The 21,663-nt window shown below is 42.0% G+C and overlaps 1 protein-coding gene across 1 annotated transcript; it reads left to right on the top strand.

The window, feature by feature from the left end:
* The first annotated feature begins 4,936 nt into the window (after positions 1 to 4,936).
* On the top strand, positions 4,937 to 21,457 carry LOC147461799 (uncharacterized). The gene is made up of 7 exons (XM_086506390.1): positions 4,937 to 5,030; positions 17,455 to 17,637; positions 17,750 to 17,946; positions 20,492 to 20,620; positions 20,757 to 20,847; positions 21,232 to 21,280; positions 21,379 to 21,457. The coding sequence occupies exons 1-7, from the start codon at positions 4,937 to 4,939 to the stop codon at positions 21,440 to 21,442; spliced, it is 807 nt and encodes a 268-aa protein (XP_086362516.1). The 3' UTR covers positions 21,443 to 21,457.
* The last annotated feature ends 206 nt before the right edge of the window (positions 21,458 to 21,663 follow it).

The raw sequence follows: 21,663 nt of genomic DNA, 5'->3' as shown, positions 1-21,663 counted from the left end.
GAAAGAGTTAGGGGGAGTCTCGCGTGGGAGAGAGAGTAGAAGTTAGAGAGGGAGAGAGAAAGAGTTAGGGGGAGGGCATAAGTTTGAGAGAGAGGCAGGGCTAGAAAAATACATTTTTTTCGAAGAAAATAAGGGCAAACTTGAAATTCTACCGGGTTTTAGGTCAAAATTTGAAGCTTTTGCCGGTAATTACACTAAAACTTCTGGAAATCGCATGGTTTTCTTCAAGGCAAGCTCAAAATCTAAACAGGAATTTAGAATTTTGGCCGGTTAAACTACACTGGACCCTGCGAAGAGAGAATAAGGGGGAGAGAGAGTAAGAGAAGAGAGAGGGTGAGTGGATGGGTTCACGCGGAACAGAGCAGAAAGAAAAAGAAGAGAATTTTTAATGTCGACGACAAAAGCTATCTGTACAAACCATTAAGTTTTATCCGACTTGAGAATTTGATGCACCGCAAGGCACGGTACCGAATTCCGAACTCCGTTTTTATTAATTTTGTATTTCCAAAAATGGCCAAAAATTAGCCGAAACTCCAAAAAATCGTCAAAAAATCCCAAAATTTGCTTTAAAAAGTCCAAAAAATTCTACGAATCTTAGAAAATTAGCGACATTCACAACCGAACATTTTTGACATGCAAAAGCACACCGAAAATAGCATTTTTTTAAAAAAAATACCAATTTTGACAAAATTGTCCACCTGGCCCCCGAAAATAGCAAAAGCTCAAAACTCAACCACGGAGGACACAAATGCGAACAAAATGATGCTATAAATCCGCATACACAAAATGGCTTGTAAAGATCATAAATATCAATTTTTATGGAATTACCCAAAAATTAATGCAAAAAAATAGCAAAAATTATCCGAAAAGTACCCAAAAAAATCTACAACTTCTCCACACATTGGGGAATAGTGCAACCAATTATAATTGACAAAATCACATCAATTCAATTGCCAAGAATTTTATCAATAAAATCAAGACTAGGAAATTAAACCAGCAAAATTACCGACAAAAGTAGGTCAAAAATTGACGCAATTGAAATGTGTAAATCCCTGTTTTGAGCACAAAAACACAGAAATTAATCATTACACATATCAATTGTGCAATCAAAATATTGAATTAACCATGCAAATTATACACTTTTTTAGGCACACACACACTAAAAAATTGGCAGTTTTTACCAATCTTTAGGTGCGCACACAAAAGGGTTAAACTTGTCGGATTTGCAATGTGATTTCATAAATCATTAGTTGGGCATGAGCACAACACAAATCAATCATCACAATTGAAAAATCATAAGGCACACATTGATTTCTAGGTGCTCAAACATGGGCAAAATAGTGCACACACACCTAAAAATTAGCATACACACACTCAATTAGAATGCACACACACTTGATTTTAGTGCACACACACTTGAAATTGACCATCCAATCATGCAATCAACTCAATTAAGCACCCAATAAGCAATACACATTCACCAATTAGCAATTAAAACTTGTCAAATTCATGCACCACCAATTCTTAAAAATTTCGGTATTACGACAGCGTGAAAATGAATAATTGTAAAATTTTCAATCCATAACATCAACATTGCATTGCATCAACATAGCATAGCATTACATTGCATCAACATTACATTGAATCATGGTGGGATCTCTACACAATTCTACACATCTCTAGATTCTAGGAAAGTTGAGAATATTAGCAAATTAGTAAATTAGCAAAAAGTTGTCAAATTAGCAAGAAGTTAGTGTGAAATTAGAGTGTGTAAACACAAAATTGGTTGGATATGGTTACACATTAGGGAATTATGAACACAATGCTTCATGCACACACATCCAAAATCCACAAAAACATAAACACACAAGTGAAATTAGTGAGGGAAGGCATTCGTTTATGCCACAATTACACTAGCATGGGCCATCATCCCCGGCAATGGCGCCAACTGGTTGGGGTTCCATTGTTGCAGTAGCTCCAATGACCAACAACATTTTCAATACAGAGGGATGAGCTACCCGGCTAGGGCATGGAAACACTCACACGGTTAGTGAGCTAATCGTGTCAACACAAATGGTTAACTCTATGAGGTGAGCTTTTCGGCCTATGGAGGAGCAAAGCCACAATAAAGGGCAATCTCCATATCTACTTCTCTTCACCTCTAATCAACCCAATCACACACACTACGATTGCAAGACGCACACAACACTAATCCTATCATGCAACACACTAATCACAAGCACACACACATAGATCTATTGAGCACCACACTCCAATCAAACCTACATGCACACACAAGCAAAAGAGGGCAATCACACAAGATTAGATAGGGATTAACCACTAATTAGTTAAGATCTAGTTAATCTAAGCATCATAGGCAATCATAAGAAGCATGAGAGAGGCATAGTGAAAGAGAATGAATCATTGATTAGTGTTAATCAAGTCTCATGAGCAAGGAGAAGCTCAAGGAATCCATAGCCACACACCTCAAGAGCTCTCACCAAAGAGTGCTCTCGACAAATGAGCTTGAGAACCCTAATTTCTTTTACACACTGTCTTATATACCTAGGTTAAAAATATGCAATGTCCGAGCGCCCAAGTTCTTTAGGGCTCCACCACTTAGTGAATCTGCAACCTAGGCACAATAATTGGCCTATTCTTTACATCTTGGAACTCCCATTGAGCCCGTGTACAACGGCTTGAAATAAATCGAGAATTTACTATACGTGACCATTTTGGAAAAACGTGGAAAATGTGTATCTCCAATCTTTACTGCTTCTTCGTATTGATCTTTGATGTGCATCCGTACGTCTTCGATCTTTAGCAGCTTTTGTTAATGACGTTGACTCAATTAACACACGTCCATAGAGCCACTCGGTCAGGAGTGAGCTAGTTTGCTAGGCTTTTGGCAGCGTATGTAGACCATTTGTGGATCTGTTTACTGAGACACTGAGTGTCTAGTTTTCATGCGATCTGGTGAGATTTTTTGAGTTTTTACTCAGTTTCCAGGGAAAACTCTGCCAGATTTTTCCTAGATTCTCGCCATGGTTTGCACGTTCTCACAGTTTGCTCTCTGATGATTTAGTGGTCGAGTTGACTCCCACTGTGACAGTTATCTGCAGTTTTTTGGCTTCGATTTGTGTTGAGTTTTGACTCATTTTGCAAAGAAAATTCTATTCGTTTTTCCCCGTCTTCTCACCATAAAAGTTCGCACTGTTATGCCATCTTCTATAGTGGGCGATATATTCCCACTTTGACAGTGATAGAGTGCTTACTCTCAATTTGACAGGTTTTGTCAGTTTGGACACAGTTTGGTGTTCTTGTACCCACTCTCGCAGGAGTGAGGATTGTGATTGTGTATGCTTGTGTGGCTACAGATAGACAGTCATAGTTTTCACAGGTTTTTTGCAGATATTTACAGGTAGTTTCTCTTGTGGGATGCGTTTTGAGCTAGCTTGTTCTCTACTTGCGTGTATGGTTATGCGCTTTAAGCTCAGTTGAGCAGTTTGTCCCAGTTTATGCTTGTGGAGTTTGCATATTTTGCAATTGCTTTTAGGCATATGTTAGCATCAGATTTGATGCGATTGATCATGCTTTTGAGCATTGTGCAGTGGTCGAATTACCTCCCACTTTGTTGCCAGTTTGGCATGGTTTATGGTTGAGATTGTACTTGAGGTTTTGCTCAATTTACAGGGGAGATTCTATCAAATTTTTCCTAGATTTCTCGCCATACTTTGGTTCTTAGCCATACATTTATAGTATGCTCGTAGTGGTTATAGGTTTCCTTTGATTTTGCTTCATGTTCTCACATCGATGCATATTCCGAGCGTGAGACTACAGCATGCAGGTTACAGGTTTTCTCTATTGAGCTACTGGTTGGTTTTTATGCTTAATTAGCATAGTGGTCGAGTGATCTCCCACTTTGTTGCCATTTTGGCGTTCACTTATGGCAGCAGACATGTGTGACATTGAGAGACAACGGTCTCGTTCTTGCCGATACATGCATTGTTGGCATTGCGGTCACACAGGGCACATTAGACGCCGTTGTTTCAGATGTATGAGACAGCAGCGGAGATGTATGCGTAGTGTAGATACGGCTTTGACAGATGTTAGAGAGGCAGTTCCAATGCCAGTCTATGCCAGTGATGGTGATGTCACGCTTGCTTCCAGTGTACCTCTTGCAGATTTGTCTATGGTTAGCGCACTTTCTCCACAGTGGTTACTAGATAGTGATGCAGTTTTCCACGTCACACCATGTGGTGAGTGGTTTAGCACATTTTCTAGTGGGAGACTTGGTTGTGTACACTTGGTCGATGGTTTGGCGTTTGACATAGAGGGTCCAGGAGATGTTTGTTTGTCATTGCCCGGTGGTGCGTCATACACGCTACGACATGTGTCCTATGTTCCTCAGTTGAGACAGAGAGAGCTTGATCTTAGTGAGACAATTGGCAGCTTTTGGTTGTCAGGTACTGCTTAGAGAGCAGTCTTTCCAGATGCATTGCGGTTCACTAGTGATTACTAGAGGAGCCTGCAGCGACCTGGTATATCCTATGCATGTGTCTGAGATTCGAGAAGGCGTAGTTTCAGTTTTGTTGCTAGCATACTTTGAGCGAGAGACAAGACATGTCTTTTTCGGCATTGATTTCCATCATGCTCAGGAGATAGAGCATTTAGCTGTGCAGGACATGCTAGTACACTCTATAGAGAGAGAATAGAGCGGTACTGCTCTAGTCAGACACAGTAGGTGTTGTCAGACTTTGTACAGGCAGACGTAGATCAGGTCTGCTCCCTAGAGACACAGACAGAGCTGACAGATATGGAGTTTTTTGATATGCTCATGTTAGAGGCTGATGAGTTGGTGCTAGGATGCACAGTTTTGCCTATGGGTGAGAGGGACGTAGCTTCCCCAGTGTTAGTGTTGACACATCCATATGCGATGGGTAGTCCTGAGGATGTAGTGATTGCAGATAGTGTAGGGGAGGCGAGTACAACCAGTCTTGTGCAGATTTTGTCGGTGTTCGATGTCTCATGTTCGACTTATTACTGTCAAGGCCCGACCTAGCAGCTATAGTGGGAGCATTTGCAGCAGGGATTGTCAGCCGTACGATGGCTAACACTAGCATGACGCTTCGTGGAGCTCTGTAGACCATACAACATTGTTTGCAAGATTTACATGCAAGCTCTAATGTGGGTACGCACACTCGCCTACGATCAGAGCCTATACGACTGCGTGTAGATCGACAGAGTGAGCCAATGGGAATAGGTTGAGAGAGTCTCTCACCTAGTTTCTTGTACATACTAGTAGTTTAGCTAGTAGATCTCACTTATCGGCGCATCACCTTTAAGTGGGAGATTGTTGGGGTAAAGGCACTACGCCTTTTGCCCACCTGAACATCCAGTGGCCAGTCTCTTGTCCACATGTGTACATACCCTTATTCTTCATTACATATGCGAATAAGGAGCTCCTCATCTTGAGACTTGTGAGGCTACTCCACCCACATCGGCTTGTGCTCTTCCCCTTTTCTCTCATGCACCACGCATGCACGCACACACGCACGCATCCGCGCACACGTGCACTCATCACTCCACCTACCATTGTACATATCCATACAAACAAAAAAGAATTCGCACCTCCTGTTGTAAGTTCACCACCTACAACAACGTTGCAAATAAAATAATGGGAGAGTACCTTACCACCCTTGCAACTAGATGAAACGCATAGGGTGGTTGAAAACTATTAGTTCAAGCCTTCACCCATAACAACTTGGAACAATTGATTTCAAAGGGTGATGACATCGTTCCAAAAGGTATGATCTACCCAAGGAAGGGGGGAGTGTTTGCTGACATCCATCATTCACTCGCTTCCCCCTTAACCTTTCTCCCTGACCTCTCAATCTCTGATCTTAGGTAATGTATATAATAGTCCTATACTCATAGAAACTAAAATAAAAAAGTAAAAGCAAGAGCAAGAGCCACCCAACAAAAATCTAAATACCTACAAGTTCTATAAATGACCCAAAATCATAAAAACACATTATGCACATGGACACGACCTTTTAACATGACCCTTATAATATTTTCACTCTAACCATCATCTATCTGTGTGTACAGATATGGCTAGTACACTAGAGTCATCCACTCCCACCTTGGGTGAGAGGTACCCTCTCTACTTTTCACAAAGTATTTCACATAGTCTACCATGTGCTTGCCTGTGAATGAGATCTGGTAGATACGCTAGCATGTGAGAGGAATTCCAATGAATTAGAATGGCTGATACGTTTCTTGACCATGACTGATCCATACTTAGTAGAGGACGTCTCCCCGATTGCACATGACTACCCTCTTGACCAAGATGACTATAGGCGTCTAGTGATGTTCCTAGTGAACATTTGTGCCTCTAATGATGAGGAAGAGTTACATGATTACATGGATGGCACATATGGTCTCAGGGATGGTGACTTTGTTTTTCTCGATGATGACAAGGACATGGGTTTAGCCTTAGGGTTGCCTCTTCCAACTGATGTGCGCTCCTAGAGGTATTCTTTGTGTTTTCTAGTGTGTACAGGATGTTAGGATTTTGAACTTCATGGAGTCTTTCTCTCATTCACTCTTCAAATCAAGCACGATCATCAACACAAACAGGTGTTTCTTGTCCATTACATTGCCTCTTGTCATTGTTGCATCTATGTTTGTCTGCTCTCATTATGATTGGTAGCATAATATTCATCACATTTGCTAAGTATCAAACATGAAATTCAATGTAACTTTTTGTCTTAATCCCTTGTCTAGGTTTCAGAATCAAGCAGTTTGACTAAGCTAGTTTGACCAAGTTAGGAGTTAGAGATCTTCTCTTAATACCATGGGGAATACCTTCCTAATAATCAATGGTTACTTTAGGTTCTTAATCCGATTTAGGCAGCATTGTGTGCAATGTACTAGGGTTTTCTAGTGGGCTTAGTCCCTATTGACCTTTAGCTTAAGTACTATAAAGGGAGTTTACTATTGTGATGAGCCTGGGGAGGGTAACAGTGTTACATGCCCCCCCAAAGTTACAAAATTAAAATGCTGAAAATGGACACTCAAGAAAATCAAAAGTGTCACAATGTAAAATCTTAAGCTGGAAGAGAAATCCCAGTTTTATTTGGTACTTCATTCACATGTATCGCCTATGGTACTAGAGCCTTAGAGATTCCTAGTGTGGGTGCTTTTCCTTGAAAAGCAAAAAACCCAAGGCATACAAAACAAGCACACACATCAAATAAAATCAATGTGGAGAGACTTTGGGGGGTCAAAGACAAGGAAATAAGTTAGGCGATAATTTCATGAGCAATTCCTTTCATCGTCTCTTAACTATAAGGTCTTCTAGGTACAACCTCTAGTCAGGCCTCGGACATGAAAAACTTGGCTCTCACGATTAAACAACTTTTTTGACCAAAGAAAATTGAGAACCTCATCCATGGTATTAATAGCTGACCTCTAGTGCCTCTCAACCGTTAAATTAACGACCCCAGACTTGTTTAGTTTTTGACATATATTCCAGTTTAATGTTACTACTGACAAATTGTTTAAATTTCTGTTACCAATCAACTTGTGTGCCTACAATTGCATATTCTTTTTAATTATATCTGAGAATGCAATTACTGTGCCAATTTTGGTTTATTTTGTAGTGACTGAAGGAGGCTAATGAATGTGTTTAAGGACATTCATTAGATGCTCTTTCACCTCTACGAACGAGCTTCACCTCAATAGCTTCCGAGGATAGAATCTACATCAGGAAGGGGGGCATGTTAAACGACAAGTCAGATAGAGGAGTCAATACTGGGCGAATAGGAGGTTTGCGGACTGCCCAACGCTCGCTATCTCTTGGTGTTGACCGTGGCATGTTAACCAACAAATGAGAAAGTCGAGTCAATATTGGTCAAATAGGAGGTTTGGGGACTATACAATGCTCCCTATCGGTTGGTGTTGACCGTGTCATGTTAACCAACAAATGAGAAAGCCAAGTCAATACTGGGCAAATAGTAAGCTTGGGGACTGCCCAACGCTCCCTATCGCTTGGTGTTGACCTGGGTGTTAAAGCCATTACAAGCGACAGTAAAGATCTTGGGAAAATAGGAGGCTTGGGGACTACCCAACGCTCCCTATCGCCTGGTATTGACCTTGTGTAACCAATGATGGAGACCATTTTGGTGATGTGATCGCAAGTCATGCAGTGGAGTCAGCACCAAGCAAATAAGAGGCTTGGTGACTGTCCAATGCTCCCTGCTGATCTCAAGGAGGCGTCGGCCCGGTAAACATGGACAAATATCACATTGCTTTGAGTCAGGGACCCAGCTTGTAGGTCCATAGGTGCTTGGGTGATCGTTGATGAGAGGCACACCACATATCTCATTTGATACTATTTTTACTTTGACCGGCCACTGTGGGAGCCCATGTGTGAATGGGTGAGATTGTTATAAAAGGTCCATTTTGACCTAAAACCTGTATTTTGTAAGGTGTAAGTTGATAAGTACTCTTACTCTATCTTTTTCTCCTTCTCCCTCGTATGCTCACATGTGTGTGTGTGTGTGTGTGTGTGTGTATGTGTGTATGCTTGAGAGAGAGAGAGAGAGAGAGAGAGAGAGAGAGAGAGAGAGAGAGAGAGAGTGATCGAGCATTGAGGCGACATCGGTGGCAGTGAGGCAGTTGAGCGCGACGTTGGCGGTGGCTCCCTCTTATTTGTAGCACAGGATCCTTCACGACGGAAGCATTGAGTGGTGAGTGACACACCAATGTTCCTTTGAGCTTGCTAGGACTCTCTAGTTGTGTGCTTGCAACCTTTTGAGGCTCGCACACTGTGTTTTGGCAAGCCCCCAGTCTTCAAGCCTCCTATTCACCCAATATTGACTCTATTATCCCAAGGTCTTTACTGTCGCTTGTACTGGCTTTAACACCCAGGTTAACACCAAGCGATAGGGAGTGTTGGACAGTCCCCAAGCTTCCTATTTGCCTAGTATTGACTCGACTTTCTCATTTGTTAGTTAACATGCGACAGTCAACACCAAGCAATAGGGAGCGTTGGGCAGTCCCCAAACCACCTATTCACCCAATATTGACTCCTCTGTCTGACTTGTAGGTTAACAGTTCATAGTGTGCCAACAATCTAGCTCTACAAGGACACCTATGCCTCCTCTCTATGTTATTGAGGAACCCTATAACCGTAAGTCCATAGTGTGACAACAATCTTGTTCTACAAGGGCACCTATGCCACTCTATGCCCCTAGGGTCATATGATCTCTTATTAAATTAGAAGCACCCTCCTAGGGCCATAAGGTTCCAAAGTAAAATGTTAGAGGAGCATTTACGCCACTTAAGTGTTCCTAGCTAGCCACAATGGTAGCCCTACAACCCTAGGACCATAGGATCTCTCATTAAAATGAAGATCAACGTATGGTCCTAGAGCTTCTACTTTAGCACCTTATCGTCCTAGGGATACACATGATACCTCTAATGTAATGAGAGATGATATGACCCAGGGGCCATAGGGTTGCCTAGGTGCCCTTAAAGAACCATTTTGATTGCACCATAGGTTTCTAGGGTTTAGGACTTGTAGGCACATTATAGAATGGGACATATTCTCAGGTATGCATAGTACTACATAGTCAAGCAAAGATGCAATTTTTGAGTTAGTCTAGGCTTACTGTAGAGGTCACATTTTAGAAATAAACCAGAAGGCAAAGCAGTTTTTCCACTACATGCATTATCATGTAGCCCTTGGTGTGCACGTATATTGCACCCATGAATATAGATATTGATCAGTATAGATAAGATTATAACCCGATGTACATAGGACATATTCCCAGGTACGCACAATACTACATAGTCAAGCTCAGATACACTTTTTGAGATTCTAGCTAGTCTAAGCATATGGTAGAGGTCACATTTTAGGATTAAACCCGAAGGCAAAGAGGTTGTGTCTACTAAATGCATTATAGTGGACAAAACCCCTAGGTCCATAGTATCACAACAACATGGTTCTACAAGGGCACCTATGCCACCCTATGGCCCTAGAGTCATGTGATCTCTTATTAGATTAGAGACACACTCATAGTGCCATAAGGTGCCAAAGTAAAAGACCAAGAGGAGAATTTAGGCCACTTAAGGGCGCTTACATGGCCACAATGGCAGTGCTATGACCCTAGGACCATGAGATCTCTCATTAAAATAGAGAGCAACCTATGCTCTTAGAGATTCTAGTTAATAGCTTCTACCTCTACTTTAATGAGATATATGTGTGTCTACACGTATGTAGGACCCATGAATATAGGTATTGACCAACAAAGACAAGATTATAATCCAATGGTCCTAATCTCCATGCACCTCTAGATCAAGGTGTACAGGTATTGGGCATAGCTAGAGAATGGTGAGGTAGTTTGCACTGTGCCAATGTAGAAGATCTAAAGGGGCATTTGTGCCACTCCATGGCACCTACATTAAAACCTTGTACATAGATAATCTCATTACATTCAACTGAACCCTGTGGCCCTAGGTCCATAGGATGCCAATGTAGAAGCTCTAAAGGGCACTCTAGCCATTCAAGGGAACCTACATGGGTACAATGGACATAGGAGCTCTCATTTTATTAGAGGGCGCCATGTGGACCTGGGGCCAAATGATGCCAATGTAGAAGCTCTAAAGGGAACTTAAACCATTCAAGGGTACCTACATGTGTACCATGGACATTGAAGCTCTCATTCGATTAGAGGGCCCCCAATAGACCTAGGGCCATAGGGTGCCAACATACATGCTCTATAGGGACATTTAGCCACTTGAAGGCACCTACATGTGCATAATGGTTGCTTTATAGACATAACACCATAGGAACCCTCACTAATTCAGAGGGAAACCTTTGGACCTAGGGCCATAGGGGTGCCAATGTAGAAACTCTAGAGGAGCATTTGAGACATTCACAAGCACCTACATGGTTAACATGGCATCCTTATGACTCTAGGGCTATATGATCTCTCATTGGAATAGTGGGAAATAAAATTTAATTAGAGATCCCATGCCCTTAGGGCCATAGGTATATTGGCACCCAATGGACCTAGGGCTATTGAGTCCCCACTATGTTACCGAGGAACCCTATGGCCCTAGGTAGATAGTGTGACAACAACAAGTTTCTACAAGGGCACCTATGCCATCCCTTTATGTTATTGAGGAACACTATGGCCCTAGGTCCATAGTGTGCCAACAATCTGGTTCTACAAGGGCACCTATGCCTCCTCTCTATGTTATTGAGGAACCCTGTGACCCTAAGTCCATAGTGTGACAACAATCTTGTTCTACAAGGGCACCTATGCCACCCTATGGCCCTAGGGTCATATGATCTCTTATTAGATTAGAAGCGCCCTCCTAGGGCCATAAGGTTCCAAAGTAAAAGCTCTGAAGGAGCATTCATACCACTTAAGGGTGCCTACATGGCCACAATGGTAGCCCTACAACCCTAGGACCATAGGATCTCTCATTAGAATAAAGGTCAACATATGGTGCTAGACCTTCTACTTTGGCACCTTATGGTCCTAGGGACACACAGGCTACCTCTAATGTAATGAGAGATAATATGACACGGGGGCCATAGGGTGGCCTAGGTGCCCTTATAGAACCATTTTGATTGCACCATAGGTTGCTAGGGTTTAGGACTTGTAGGGACATCACAGAATGGGACATATTCTTAGGTACACATAGTATTACATAGTCAAGCTAAGATTCAATTTTTGACATTTTAGTTAGTCTACGCTTACCGTAGAGGTCACATTTTAGAAATAAACCAGAAGACAAAGGGGTTTTCTCCACTACATGCATTGTCATGTAGCCCTTGGTGTGGACGTATATTGCAGCCATGAATATAGATATTGATCAATAAAGACGAAATTATAACTCGACGTACATAAGACATATTCCCAGGTACGCATAATACTACATAGTCAAGCTAAGATGCACTTTTTGACATTCTAGCTAGTTTAAGCATATGGTTGAGGTCACATTTTGGAAATAAATCTAAAGGCAAAGGGGTTTTGTCTACTGAATGCATTGTAGTGGACAAAACCCCTAGGTCCATAGTATCACAACAACATGGTTCCACAAGGGCATCTATGCCACCCTATGGCCCTAGAGTGATATGATCTCTTATTAAATTACAGACACACTCATAGTGCCATAAGGTGCCAAAGTAAAAGATCAAGAGGAGCATTTAGGCCACTTAAGGGCACCTACATGGCCACAATGGCAGTGCTATGACCCTACGACCATGAGATATCTCATTAAAAGAGAGAAACCTATGCTCCCAAAGATTCTACTTTAGAGCTTCTACCTCTAATTTAATGAGAGATATGTGGGTGTGCACGTATGTAGGACCCATGAATATAAGTATTGACCAATAAAGACAAGATTATAATCCGATGGTCCTAATCTCCATGCACCTCTAGACCGAGGTGTACGGGAATTGGGCATGGCTAGAGAATGTGAGGTAGTTTACATTGTGCCAATGTAGAAGATCTAAAGGGACATTTCTCCACTACATGCATTGTCATGTAGCCCTTGGTGTGCACGTATATTGCACCCATGAATATAGATATTGATCAATAAAGACGAGATTATAACCCGACGTACATATGACATATTCCCAGGTATGCATAATACTACATAGTCAAGCTAAGATACACTTTTTGACATTCTAGTTACTTTAAGCTTATGGTAGATGCCACAATTTAGAAATAAACCAGAAGGTAAAGGGGGTTTGTCCACTACATGCATTGCAATGGACAAAACCCCTAGGTCCATAGTATCACAACAACATGGTTCTACAAGGGCACCTATGCCACTCTATGGTCCTAGGGACATATGATCTCTTATTAAATTAGAGACACCCTCATAGTGCCATAAGGTGCTAAAGTGAAAGCTCTAGAGGAGCATTAGGCCACTTAAGGGAACCTACATTGCCATAATGGCAGCGCTATGAGCAGACCAAGGTGTACGAGTATTGGGCATGACTAGAGAATGTGAGATAGTTTACACTATGCCATTCTAGAAGACCTAGGGCCACACGACACATACATTGAAACCACGTACATAGATACTCTCATTACATTTGAGTGAACCTAGTGGCCTTAGGTCCATAGGGTGCCAATGTAGAATCTTTAAAGGGCACTCAAGCCATTCAAGGGAACCTACATGGGTATCATGGACATAGGAGATCTCATTTGATTAGAGGGTGCCATGTGGACCTATGGCCATAGGATGCCAGCGTAGAATCTCTAAAGGGCACTAAAATAATTCAAGGGCACCTACATGCGTACAATGGACATAGAAGCTCTCATTTGATTAGAGGGCCCCCAATGGACCTAGGGCCATAGGGTGACAGTGTAGACGCTCTATAGGGAAAATTAGCCAAGCAAGGGCACCTACATGTGCACAATGGTTGCTTTATAACCATAACACCATAGGAAACCTCACTAGATTAGAGGGCATCCTTTGGACCTAGGGCCATAGGGTGCCAATGTAGAAACTCTAGAGGATCATTTGAGCCATTCACAAGCACCTACATGGGTAACATGGCATCCCCATGACTCTAGGGCTATAGGATCTCTCATTGGAATAGTGGGAAATCAAATTTAATTAAAGATCCCATGCCCTTAGGGCCATAGGTATATTGGCACCCAATGAACCTAGGGCTATTGAGTCCCCTCTATGTTACTGAGGAACCCTATGGCCCTAGGTCCATAGTGTGACAACAACAAGTTTCTACAAGGGCACCTATGCCATCCCTCTATGTTATTGAGGAACACATCGGCCCTAGGTCCATAGTGTGCCAACAACCTGGTTCTAAAAGGACACCTATGCCTTCTCTCTATGTTATTGAGGAACCCTAAGTCCATAGTGTGACAACAATCTTGTTCTACAAGGGCACCTATGCCACCCTATGGCCCTAGGGTCATATGATCTCTTATTAGATTAGAAGCACCCTCCTAGGGCCATAAGGTTCCAAAGTAAAAGCTCTAGAGGAGCATTTACGCCACTTAAGGGTGCCTACATGGCCACAATGGTAGCCCTACAACCCTAGGATCATAGGATATCTCATTAAAACAAAGATCAACCTATGGTCCTAAAGCTTCTATTTTGGCACCTTATGGCCCTAGGGACACACATGCTACCTCTAATGTAATGAGAGATAATATGACCCGGGGGCCATAGGGTGGCATAAGTGCCCTTAAGAACCATTTTGATTGCACCATAGGCTGCTAGGGTTTAGGACTTGTAGGCACATTACAGAATGGTACATATTCTCAAGCATGCATAATACTACATAATCAAGCTAAGATGCAATATTTGCTTTGTAGTTAGTCTAGGCTTACCATAGAGGGATCTAGAACGTAAGGTAGTTTACACAGTGTCAATGTAGAAGATCGAAAGGGACATTTGTGCCACTGCAAGGCACCTACGTTGAAACCATGTACATAGATACTCTCATTACATTCAAGTGAACCCTGTGGCTCAGGTCCATAGGGTGCCAATGTAGAAGCTCTAAAGGGCACTCTAGCCATTCAAGGGAACCTACATGGGTACCATGGACATAGGAGCTCTCATTTGATTAGAGGGCGCCATGTGGACCTAGGGCCATAGGATGCCAGTATAGAAGCTCTAAAGGGCACTCAGGACATTCAAGGGTATCTACATGTGTACCATGGACATAGAAGCTCCAATTTGATTAGAGGGCCCCCTACGGACCTAGGGCCATAGGGTGCTAGTGTAGACGCTCTATAGGGACATTTAGCCACTCAAGGGCACCTAGATATGCACAATGGTTTCTTTATAGCCATAACACTGATGGTGGCAGCCGAGATTCGAGAATCAGTCACATGAAGATTGTTCGATGCCAAGAACAAAGCATTTTGTAAAACTTCTTTATACTCGTGCCAAGGACGGTGCACGCTATCCTCTTCCCCATACCCTGGCCTCCGAGTCAAAAGAACTTACTATAGAGTCCTTATCTTTCGTGCTCGCTCCATGTCTTTTGTAATACTTCTTTATACTCGTGCCAAGGACCATGCACGCTATCCTCTTCCCATGCCCTAGCCTCCGAGTCAAAAGAACTTACTATAGAGTCCTTATCTTCCGTGCTCGCTCCATGTCTCCGTGCATGCGAGAGCTTGTTTTCTATGCAGTCAATATGACCAAATGACAAGACAATGCGGTCGTAACTGAAAGCATAGTTAGGTTTGTCATGGAAAACATAATCTAACTAGTTGCGGACATTTTTGTTTAAGATAATCCTTACCTCTCCACTTTCTCTTGGCTACTTGTGGCGAAGCGTATCTTCAGTGGACAAAAGGTAGAACACTTGGAGTCGCTCTAATTCTACGAGACTCCTCATAGGTCTCTCTCTCTCTCTCTCTCTCTCTCTCTCTCTCTCTCTCTCTCTCTCTCTCTCTCTCTCTCTCTCTCTCTCTCTCTCTCTCTCTCTCTCTGCGCACGATTACAATTTCGGCCAAGTTGCACAGCAAAGAGCTCCGTTAATGATCAAAGCACCGCAAAGCACTACATTTTTCACATAGGTGAACACACCTGGAGAAAATAGAGGATGCCCAACACATTCCAAGAACATGGGTACCTTGCAACCAATGCGATCGAACATACGACAATTTGGAAAAAAAGATAATCAAGAAGTTCTTGTGCTTTTGTAGGACACCGTCAAAGCACCGGAAAGCACTACATCTTTCATGTAAGGCCATAGGTCTTCAATGTGCGAGCATAGGTGAATGCATCTGGTGAAAGGCATTTTCTTTGCATTAGGTTAAAACAGCCCAGGGCTTGGTAGCCATAGCCATGATGGGCATAGCCGGCAATCAACACATTCCAAGAGATGACAATTTCTAGAGGATGCCCAACACATTTCAAGAACACGGGCATACCTTGCAACCAATGCGGTTGAAGTTTGGACAAAAAGGTCATCAAGAAGTTCTTGTGCTCTCGTAAGGACACCACACTAGAGGATGCCCAACACATTCCAAGAACATGGGTATACCTTGCAACCAAGGCGGTTGAACTTATGACAATTGGGACAAAAAGATCATTAAGAAGTTCTTGTGTCCAACACATTCAAAGCAATGACATGTGACGAGCTACTGTGATTAAAGCAGTGAGAGCTGTTGATGGAGATGCACATGTTAACTATATAAATTGCAATGACTTGTTGCGTTTAAAAAAGCGAGACCTAGAGCTGCTACAAATTGCGATGAGCTATTGCGATTAAAATAGCGAGAGCTGCTCATGGAGATGGACAAATTTACTATATAAAACTGCGGCGATGACTTGCTACGATTGAAAAGAGCGAGAGTTGGAGCTACTGTGGCATTAAAACAACGAGAGCCGATGACGGAGATGCACAAATTCACTATATAAAACTGCAAGGCTCGTAAAAAATAAGGATGGAGCCATTTGGAAATCACACACGTCGAAGAAGATGCTGCCATATTTGAAAGTACCTCTTAGCTATCGAAGTAATAATAAGTTGACAAAAGACACTATACCTAAATGAGTACATAAGTAAATACATAATCCTAGGATGTCCATGCATTTCATGTCTAAATGATGCCTAAATGAGTACATAATCCTAGGATGTCCATGCATTTTACGTCATGTAGGGGTAGCTTTATGTGTGTGTTAGTAGTATTAGTCCCACATTTGCTACTTCTTAACATCAATATTAGGCCTCAAAGTTATTAATAAAGGTCAAATAATAGATTAGAAAGAAGAAAAATTTAATGAAATATTGACATGATACAATTAATAGTCATATTTAGAGTTTACAACATCCTAGAGTTTCTTAGAGAGCTAGAATTAAATTGACAATGACGTAGTTGACCATCCAAGGTCCAGACAAAAGGGGGAGAGATGTTACCTACCACCATCCAAAAGCAAAAAAGGAAAAGAACTTTAATTACAACTAATTTGTAGATAGGTGTCAATACCCATCCTTAGTTGTTATCCATGTCACAGGGGCATGGATAGATAACTTAATCATCAACTTAGAAATTCATCCTAGTATTATTAAATGCTAGAGAGAGAGAGAGAGAGAGAGAGAGAGAGAGAGAGAGAGAGAGAGAGAGAGAGAGAGAGAGAGAGAGAGAGAGAGAGAGAGAGAGAGAGAGAGAGAGAGAGAGAGAGAGAGAGAGAGAGAAGCATTTCCCAAGTTTAACCTCCTGGTTCCTACTTTGTGTCGATATAGGTGTATCAATAACCTTTCCACATAAATTTATCCATTGTGTACTTATAAAATCTCTATGAGACTCCACCTATTTGAAGGTTCAAGGGTTGTATAGTTTTAAGGTAGAGAATTAAATACTTTCAAAACTTGCAAAAACCAACAAATTTAGAGGTAAATTGGCTGATTTTCACACTAAATTTCTAAATTTGTAGGTTTCCCTCCTTCAAGAAATTTAGGCGAATTTTGTTGTTGGGATTGCACTAAACTGTCGAGTACTGAGACGCAGGCTTCTGCGATCGCGTACTTAATGCTGGCATTCTACGGTCGTGTCGGCCTTGCTGTTGGTGGACTGCCTACCAACAGGGTGAGTTCTGCCATCATCCAAGGATTCTCAGGTATTTCTAAGGCACATGATTGTACACCCGAAGTACTTGCTACGATGATGGCTATTTTGGGGCGCCTGGTATGTAGTCTCTCTGTTCATTTTCTTTCTTTTCGTTCTCCTAGGCTTTTCAACAGAAGCCGATGGCAGTGCGGGAGCACCCATCCCTGCTTGGCAGTTTTGGAAACTTCAAGCAGAGACAGAGGCAAAGAACGCAGCTGCTATGATAGCAAAGACAGAGGCAGAGACAAGTGCACTTATGATAGCCATAGAGTCAGAGAAGGCCAAGGCAGAGGCAGAGGCCAATATGTTTTTACAGGAAGTAAAATCTTTGCAAGAAAGGTGTGACACAAATGCCAGAAATTACATGGCCTCTATGGCAGAGGCAAGATTGGAAATTTTACAATATAAGTACCGTTTAAATGCAAGAGGCATCCTGGAGCTCTTTCTTAAGGCTCTTACTAGCGATGCCCATCTCTATTGCTACAAGAAGGCGCAAGAGAAACAAATGACAGAGGTGGAGAGAAAATTTTATGTAAATTTGTCCATGAATTGGTTCCCTCAAGCAAAGAAGGAACTTTGGAAAGTTGTCCTCGAGATGCCTACAATGGTTGACTTCAAAGAGGACATGCAAAATGTCCTCTCTTCACACGATCTTGACCTCCTCGCTTCGAAGGTGACTAGCTTCCATAAGGAATTTCATCATTTTCATCATGGGGCAATAAGGCAAAGGGATGATGTTGTTTTTGTACGTGAACACATCAAGGAAGGCATCCATGATACTACGGTGGATCCTTTACAATTGGAAGGATTTATGCATGCTATAGCTAAAAAGATAAATCTGAATATTCGCTTTGTAGATGCATGGCAGGTGACTGAGGGTGAAGACTAGATGCACTTTGTATTTGGAACTTTACTTGTATTGAACTGGTACAGTCCTCTAAAGGATATGGCAGTTTTCTTGGCTTCTATTTATGGGGTTAATGGACATGTATCCGGGGAGTATGCCACTTTGAATTTTGGTAACAAGTTAATTGACATGCTCTGGCTATGCTAGATTTCTGGTGGCTGTGTACAGATTTCTGAAATTTTTTTGGTTTACATGTATTGCGGTTATGCTAAATGTCTGGTGGCTGTTACAGATTTGATGCACTTTGTATTTGGAACTTTACTTGTATTGAACTGGTACAGTCCTCTAAAGGATATGGCAGTTTTTTTGGCTTCTATTTATGGGGTTAATGGACATGTATCCGGGGAGTATGCCACTTTAAATTTTGGTAACAAGTTAATTGACATGCTCTGGCTATGCTAGATTTCTGGTGGCTGTGTACAGATTTCTGAAATTTTTATGGTTTACATGTATTGCGGTTATGCTAAATGTCTGGTGGCTGTTACAGATTTCTGAAATTTTCATGTTTTATGTGTATTCCGCTACAGTCTCTCGAAAGGCAGGTTTTTGCCATGCACTGGTTATGCTAGATTTGTGGTGGTTGTATACAGATTTTTGGTACGTCAGAGGTTGGAACATGTTACTGCCTAACTTTGATTTGTTAAGTCGTCAAATGCTCGTGGTTACACAGGTAGCTTTACATCATTTATGGAAAATGATGTTTTTTGCATTATTTCATTTGTTTAATTGCCATGCACTGGTTATGCTAGATTTGTGGTGGTTGGATTTTTGGTAGTTACTGCCCAACTTTGACTTGGGGGGAAGATTTGATGTATGAAATGTTGGAATTTTTGATGGGGAAGGATTTCATTAGAGTCGCCAGATGTCCCTCAACAAGTGGAAGTGGAATGACGACGTGGCACCATGGTTTGAGGAGTGTGGGGAGGGTTTTTCCAAATTACGTGGAAAATGTGTATTCCGCTATAGTCTCTCGAAAGGCAGGTTTTTGCCATGCACTGGTTATGCTAGATTTGTGGTGGTTGTATACAGATTTTTGGTACGTCAGAGGTTGGAACATGTAACTGCCTAACTCTGATTTGTTAAGTCATCAAATGCTCGTGGTTACACAGGTAGCTTTACATCATTTATGGCAAATGATGTTTTTTGCATTATTTCATTTGTTTAATTGCCATGCACTGGTTATGCTAGATTTGTGGTGGTTGGATTTTTGGTAGTTACTGCCCAACTCTGACTTGGGGGGGAGATTTGATGTATGAAATGTTGGAATTTTTGATGGGGAAGGATTTCATTAGTCGCCAGACGTCCCTCCACAAGTGGAAGTGGAATGACGACGTGGAACCATGGTTTGAGGAGTGGGGGGGGGGGGGGGGGGGGGGGGTTTCCTAATTATGTGGAAAATGTGTATTGCACTACAGTCTCTCGAAAGGCAGGTTTTTGCCATGCACTGGTTATGCTAGATTTGTGGTGGTTGTATACAGATTTTTGGTACGTCAGAGGTTGGAACATGTTACTGCCTAACTCTGATTTGTTAAGTCATCAAATGCTCGTGGTTACACAGGTAGCTTTACATCATTTATGGCAAATGATGTTTTTTGCATTATTTCATTTGTTTAATTGCCATGCACTGGTTATGCTAGATTTGTGGTGGTTGGATTTTTGGTAGTTACTGCCCAACTCTGACTTGGGGGGGAGATTTGATGTATGAAATGTTGGAATTTTTGATGGGGAAGGATTTCATTAGTCGCCAGACGTCCCTCAACAAGTGGAAGTGGAATGATGACGTGGCACCATGGTTTGAGGAGTGTGGGGAGGGTTTTTCCAAATTGTGTGGAAAAAAAAAAGGTCTCGAGTAAGGATACTCACCTACCCCTAATCTTGGTGTGCAGGATACCCAAATGAAGGATAAAAACTAACGTTAAGCGAGTCTATCCCTAATATGCAATAACCCATTCAATAGCCAACACCTGGCTCCTCGGCTCCTACTGCATTATCTCACCAGCCTGTACGCTCGCTCTGGCTCACGGTTTCTGGCGTACCCATCATCTTCCATCTCCGTCCCATTGAGTGCGTGTCCTGCACCGAATGTGTACGTGCATGAAAGTCTCTACCTGCTACCCCCTTCCCTCTTTCAATTTGTGTTTGTGTTCCGTCTCACACACAGACGTAGGTTCAGCTTGCAGCTTATACTGGCTTTTATTAGTATGTATGTCTCTGTCGCCCAGGTGCCAATCGATATTATCAGTTTTGTACAAATGATATGCTGGGACTTGGAGGTGGAGGAAGCACTTTTGAATTACGGCTACATGAGGATCTGTAAGTATTGCTTATGAGTGTTTTCTTTAGACCTTTCTAGAGAGATTGCATCCTATGGTAATTGCTTGACTTGTAGAGAATGCATGGCTTAAGTGGGCTTAGTGAGACCTTTGGAAATTGTTGTTTGTCCCACTTGGAGGAGTTCAACATCAATGCATTGTTGCTTATACTGGCTTTTACTAGTATTGGCTGTATAGAGTAGTATCAATGTGTAGCAATATAAGCAACATGCAATCGAATGCAACAACGCAATGGAATGCAAAATGCGAGGGGGTTATTCGAGGCAGCAGCGTCAGGCAGCTAAGCCTGGCCTTCTTCTGCAGTGCAGCCACAAGCTCTTATATAGGTACTTCGCAAAAGAGCAACGCCCATGATGACAACCAGCAGCTCAAGAGGACTTCCAAATGAGAAAAGCTCAAACGACAAGCTCAAGGTTAGATCCATTATGCATGCATAAGATTGGGCTAGTCTTCTACCTTTTTTTGTAGATTGAAATCTAATGTGTATACTTATGTTTTTTGATTCTTGTAGGTTACTAAGGGATGGTGGTGGATGTATGTCATTCGTGATGGATGTGACTGAAGGGCATGAATAGGAATGCTCCTTAATAGGGTGATGGTCTTTGATCCTCACTCAGTAATTATGACAGTGCTTAGTCTTTGATTTATAATGTGAAACTGTTTACTGCATCAGAGGATTTGAAACTCTTTTAAAAATAAGATTTGAACAGTATAAATACACTCTTAGAAAACAGTGGAGAAGATATGGACTTGAAACATTGTTCTTGTCGTTGATACACATGAAACTTATAACAAT

The sequence above is a fragment of the Adiantum capillus-veneris genome, chromosome 3 (genome assembly GCF_014529385.1).
Source record: "Adiantum capillus-veneris isolate H3 chromosome 3, ASM1452938v2, whole genome shotgun sequence".
Taxonomy (NCBI): domain Eukaryota; kingdom Viridiplantae; phylum Streptophyta; class Polypodiopsida; order Polypodiales; family Pteridaceae; genus Adiantum; species Adiantum capillus-veneris.
The sequence above is the reverse complement of the archived record's forward strand: the minus strand, read 5'-3'. Positions and strand labels throughout refer to the sequence as shown.

Bases quoted from the DNA above. Each gene is read 5' to 3' on its own strand.
- LOC147461799 (XM_086506390.1), top strand. From the start codon at position 4,937: ATGGGTAGTCCTGAGGATGTAGTGATTGCAGATAGTGTAGGGGAGGCG. The intron at 5,031-17,454 runs GTTCGACTTATT...CTAAATTTGTAG, and splicing joins GTCGGTGTTCGATGTCTCAT to GTTTCCCTCCTTCAAGAAAT. The intron at 17,638-17,749 runs GTATTTCTAAGG...TCGTTCTCCTAG, and splicing joins CATCATCCAAGGATTCTCAG to GCTTTTCAACAGAAGCCGAT.